This window comes from Vicia villosa, linkage group LG7 (assembly GCF_029867415.1).
Source record: "Vicia villosa cultivar HV-30 ecotype Madison, WI linkage group LG7, Vvil1.0, whole genome shotgun sequence".
Lineage (NCBI taxonomy): Eukaryota > Viridiplantae > Streptophyta > Magnoliopsida > Fabales > Fabaceae > Vicia > Vicia villosa.
Window position 1 is genome coordinate 27,545,104 of NC_081186.1, and position 6,000 is coordinate 27,551,103.

At 28.9% G+C, this 6,000-nt stretch overlaps 1 protein-coding gene across 2 annotated transcripts; it reads right to left on the reverse strand.

Moving 5' to 3' along the window:
• Nucleotides 1-2,146: 2,146 nt before the first annotated feature.
• Nucleotides 2,147-5,325, reverse strand: LOC131617064 (uncharacterized). Of its 2 annotated transcripts, none has more exons than XM_058888444.1 (6): nucleotides 5,190-5,325; nucleotides 4,703-4,758; nucleotides 4,583-4,618; nucleotides 3,632-4,508; nucleotides 3,062-3,295; nucleotides 2,147-2,418 (listed from the first exon to the last, which is right to left on the reverse strand). In XM_058888444.1, exons 1-6 carry the CDS (start codon nucleotides 5,241-5,243, stop codon nucleotides 2,350-2,352), a joined length of 1,326 nt encoding a protein of 441 aa, XP_058744427.1. In that variant the 5' UTR covers nucleotides 5,244-5,325; the 3' UTR covers nucleotides 2,147-2,349. The 2 variants fall into 2 exon arrangements, with proteins under 2 accessions (XP_058744427.1, XP_058744428.1); XM_058888445.1 differs by having other exon boundaries at nucleotides 4,703-4,938; nucleotides 5,190-5,295.
• Between the last annotated feature and the right edge of the window lie 675 nt (nucleotides 5,326-6,000).

Genomic DNA, 6,000 nt, shown 5'->3' on the forward strand with positions numbered 1-6,000 from the left:
AGTATTATAACGGAATTGCTTCTTCCATTATAAGTGGTGGAGAAGCACCTTAGTAAAATTAAAAAAAAAAAAACTTATCTGAATTCAAAATTGTATTTCTGAGTAAACTTGATTTACACTTCATCTATTTATAAATGAGCTTCATTCTCATTTTACCATAAAAATAGTCTGAAAATATATTTTTGAAATAAATTCGCAAGTATACTTTTTTACCGTAAAAAAATGCTTTGTTTCTCAAAGCCTATACTTTTTTACCGTAAAAAAATGCTTTGTTTCTCAAAGCCTACTCACATTTTATCATTTGTTGGCCCCATATGTGATTCTTAGACAGAAATATTTGGCTTACGATTCTGCTAGGGTAATGCCGAAACACATTAATTCATCCAAATTATAATATTTGAAAATTTCTCTATTCACCCATATACATATTCATAGATCCTTAGTGAAATCTCCAAAATACACTTATATTTTGGATGTATATATTCGAAGATATTTTTTTTTTAAAATAGAAGTGATTTCAGATATACATATCTGAAGACAATTTTTTTTAGAAAAAATGTGACTTCGCCTTTTTTGGGAAAGGGATGGGGTGTCTTCGGAGATACATATCCGAAATATTTCAATTTTTGGTAATGAAATTTTTGGGATATGCATATCCGAAATAACCCAATAATTATTAAAAAAATTAAAATTAAGGTGAATCAATATAATTAATAGTATAATTAATTGTGTTAATCAAAATATATTATTAAAATCAACACATTATTTTTATATAAGTTAATTAAAGAAAATTATTACAAAATTAAAATTTATAATTAATTAAATAAAATTATTGAGAAAATAAATTATTTGGTTCTTCTAGACTTTAGATAATAATATATACTATCTTTGTAAAATTAAATATAAAATATTGCACTTTTCGAAAAGAAAATTTTGTATTAAAACAAAAAATTTTAAATTCTTAAAAAGTTAAAAAAATTATTTCTAAATATAATTTTAATATTTATTTTCTCAATAAATGTCCTAAAATAGTTATTAATTCCTCAATTTTTAAATAGAAATCATTTAATTAAAATGTGTTATGACAACAATTTTAGATAATATTTAAAACGGACAAAATTAAAATTTATAAAATTAATTAAAGAAAATATATAATTTAAGAAATAAATATTTAAATCAACACATTATTTTTATAATTTGTGACAAATAAATTATTACAAAATTAAAATTCTATTTAATCTCTTTATTCTTTATTTATAACAAGTTGTATTTAAGTTATTCGTTATTAATAATAACTCACTTTAATTATATTATAACTATATTATAAATAAATATATTTTTAAAATAAAATTAAAAAAATTGAGATTTTGGTTAATTCAGATATGCATATCCGAATTAACCAAAATCCCAAATGTTTTTGAGGTGCCTTCGGATATGAAGGATATTTTGAGATTTTCAAGAGTGTTTTTCACTTTATATCGGTGTACAAAGAAATTAAATTACTTGTAAGCATAGTATATTTGAATCTCTAATTTCCCTCCGCTCTTTGATTAAATATTTTTCCTTCTTTTCCATTTTGTAAATTTTTGCATCAAAAATATGGTCATTCAATTTACCAAATAATACCAACAATGGATTTGATCAAATAAACAACCACATCAATATTTTCTAAGGAAGTACAATTTATTCTGTAAATATATTTTTTCGTTTTTTATAAAACAAGGGTGTAACTTACACATAAATTTGGTGTGTTAAGGTGCATCTAAAATAAATTTCTAAATGTAACCAAAAAAAAAAACATTTCTAAATTCTTATTTTTCACAAGGGTGAAAGAGCAACTTATTATAAACCGTGTAAGTATTTCCAAAATAAAACAGTTGGCTAATCAGGTCGCTAATCACGTATAACACAATTACTTGCCAATTTCTCGCGGTTAACATTTTATTTTATTTCCATAATATTTCTGTTGATATTATTAGTTGTCTAGTTTGGGGAAGAATGAAAAAAATGTAAGTAAAAGCTTTAGGTCTATAATATGTAGAAGGCAGTAATGCTGGGTCATTTTGCCAAAGCACCATAAACATGCCAAATTTCTGAACACGTGACATGTTGTACGGTAACTTTGCCGTGCACAAATGATGCAACATTGACGGAAAGAACTAAACTGTATAACATTTGGTATTTTGTTAGAAACAGAAACTAAAATGTATGACCGAATATTTGCATGTTGGGGGTCATAACCCACTAACGCTATATACAAGAGTTAGTAGCATAAACCAAAAAAAAAAACTTCAATGAGTTGTGTGACATCCGGCTACGTTTTTTACCCTCAAAAAACAATAGACTGCATTATCGCAGGTAAATCCTTCTGGCTGGATTAACTGGGTTCTTTGCCTCACGTTCACCATTCACTTTTCCCTGTAATAATGTGATGATGAATTTGCATTAGCCTTGGACGCCTTGCATAAGAGCATTTTAACAAAAACAAACCGCAGCAATGCGAAAAGAAAGTAAAATGCACTTTACAACCAAGTCATTAAACTGAAGTAAAATTCTCTATTGCAATTGCAAGATCCAAGATGCGTGAGTTAAAACAATGTTGTCAAATAGCACTTATAGCCTATAGCAACATTTTAGTGAGGCGGAATGTGAACAAATTGTTATTTTTTTGAGCTATAGTACATAGAATTGTTAAATAGTTACAAATTTTCATCTCTCCGAGAACGAATATTAATAAAGATTTGGTAAATAAGTCATGGCAAGAAAAGGAAGTTGATTGAAAAGATGGTACGAAACTTCATGAGGAAACAAGAACAAAACACTAGAATGCAAAATATGCTAAATGAATCCTTACAAGTTTAAACGAGAATAGACCCTTGAAAATTTCATTTAACAAAAGGATATTAGAAATGGACAGACATCTCATAGAAGAACACTTTATCATCTCTACATTCAACTTGAATTCACAATGCATGGTGCATTAGAAGTCTGAAAAAAACTTTAAAAATAATTTTCTTTCGAATAATGAACAAAAAGTAGAAGTGAAATATACTAGAAATACCAGTATTGTCAAAGCCGCCAATCCTGCTTTGTCATCCTTATGTTGTCTAGTTTTCGGACTTTTTAAAACGCCCCTTGCAAGAACACCTTTTTCATTGCAATGTTTATTCACTGTCAATTTCATGGTAGCATTCTCTTTCCCCTTGTGAAGTGTCTCCTTAGCAGCAGTACAAATGTTGGTTTTGTTGACTTTGCCTGGTAACTTGGTACTTGAACGTACAGACTGAGTTTTGATCTGTGAAAATGTATACCCAGCACTTTTTATAAATATATAACTTATTATTTCTAAACTTCAAATAAATTTAAGGATGGCTAGGAAAGGAATTATTGTGAATTGTGATGACTAACAAGATAACTGTCACTTAATACAAAGGGAAGAATCCAAAATTTCTAATAAGATATATAGTGATCCATTTGATAATCGTTTGGTGATAAATTTTTCGATATTAAACTAAATATAATTTTATATAAGACGGTAGATTAGCTAAGTCATTCATAATTTATAAAAGATAATATCTTTATGTTAAATGATATAAAAAATGCATGACTTGAAGACAGTAGAGCTTCTTACCAATGACTTTGCAACATTGATGTTATTTCCTATTATGCTTCCTTTTCCTTCAGCTGTAATGGATGATGTCTTGAATTTGTTTCCAAGGTTGGATCTATTCTTAACTGCAAGATTCATTGTGACCACATCTTTCGTAGTTGTGATTTTCTTCCTCTGTTCCTTTGATACTTCATAACTAGGATTCGAACATGACCCAACACTAGACTTCCCAGAAGATGATTTACGACCTCTCGATTTCATGTTATCAACATCCATCTCCACTTTTGGGGCTTTCTGTGTCACGTAGCTTTTCCTAAGACAAATACTATTCACTGATGAACTTCCACTTGTCTGATCACATGGTTTATTAGACAGCTCCATATATTTATGCTGGTCCTGAACTCTTGAAGCTTCTGTAACCACACTTTTCCCAAAGCTATTGCTTCTTACCGACGAACTTTTTCGTTTCTCATCATATGATACCTTCTTTTGAATCATGTTCTCAGATGTAAGCATGGTTCTTGTGGACCTTTCATAATTCTTTTTATCCATAGAACTTGAACTTCCCACTAGATTACCGCAACGGGCCTTGGACATAGTTTTTCCGCCGGCATTGTGTTCAAAAGTCAAGCCTGATTTTGGGTTGCTAACACTTGATGTTGATTTGGGCTTCGCTTCATAACCAATGCTGGCACCTTGTTTGATGCATCCCCTTCTGCTTAAACCCTCCTGTTTATCCAACAAAGCATTTAGATTAATACCTTTCCCCCACTTGATCTTATTTTTGTAGTGTTTTCCTCTTGATTTCGAGACTGAAGAAGGAAGTCCCGGCGAAGCAAATTCCTCAACCGAGTGAGCAAATTTTGATTTTAACTCGCGAGCAGACAACTGGTGGAACCTGAAAATGATTTGATGATTCAATAAAATCCTCCAATATGAAAAACCCAAGAACTATTAGAAAAGGATCCTTACAAGTGATTTTTGTCGAACCAGTCATCATCATCAGTTCTGCATCACAACCAAAATAACTTTCAATAAAAACAAACAAAATAGATGAAAAGAAATTGGAATTTAGAATTGAAAGTGACTCACATAGCAGAGTTAGGTTCAAGAGTCAAATCTGCCCACATAGGTGCATCAAAATGTTCCTGTATGTTATGCAACTCAAATTCTTCTTTAACAAAGTAAATAGCTAGCAAATAATTCTAAATGGAAAACCTATTCTGCACATTTGCATGCATTTTGTCTACATTTTCATGGTTCCATTATTACTTCCACCAATTTTCAACCAATTTTTGCATAATCCAAAACCCTAAAAAATGTGTAATCTGGAATGGATAATAAGCAATTTTATCAAAAATGTGAAGAAACTGAATAAGCAAAACCCTAAAAAATGTGTAATCAAGAATGGATAATAAGCAATTTTATCAAAAATGTGAAGAAACTGAATAAGAATGTGTAATGCGGAAATGGATTATAAGCAATTTTATCAAAAATGTGAAGAAACTGAATAAGCAAAAACCCTAAAAAAATCAATGAAATTGAAAGTAAGAAGAAAGGAGAAGAGAATGTTGCGTACCAGAAAAGCCCAGTGATCGGTGACGATCCCGTTCTTCATAGAAACTTGCATCATTGATTCTCAAGTCAAGAAGGACTCAAAACTCAAATATGAAAGAAGAGGCATATTTGAATCGACCCCATAATATGAATATTCCTTCTCAACTTAAAAAAAAATACTTGGAGTCTGTTTGGTAAGAAAAAAAAAAAACTTTTAATTTATTTATTAATTATAATTTATTTATTAATTAAAAAATAAAAATAAAATCCTATAAAAATAATAATAAAAATAAAAATAAAAATAAAATTGTCTTTCTCCTCTATTATCATGTTACCAATTAAAAACAAAATTAAACTTTTAAATAAATTTGAATTTTCTCTCTTTTTATTAGTTGTTCCTAAAAATATGAATTTAGATTGATATCCATGCAACTATTTCTCCTCAACTTATATATCAAATTTAGTACAACACCCAAATTCCTATATTTTTTTATGTTTTCATTTATTATTACTTCATCTCAACTTATATACTCGCATAGTCTCTAATTAAAAGCTTTCAAAGAAGAAAAAAAAGTCTTTAAATGTATGTAATTTTTTATATATTGGTTTTTTATTAATTAGATATTTTTTTTGTGCTACATCTTTTGACTTGAAAGTGTCGCAATGAATGTTAAAATTATCTCTCAAAATATTTAACATTGTTGCATTTTTAAAGTTGAATTCAAACTCAAAATAATTAACATTTGATCTTATCGGTGGTTAGAAGTGTGATGGTCAGCAAAACATTTGTAGGCTTGATGGATCAACGAATGAGGGGGTGTACCTGTAGACAC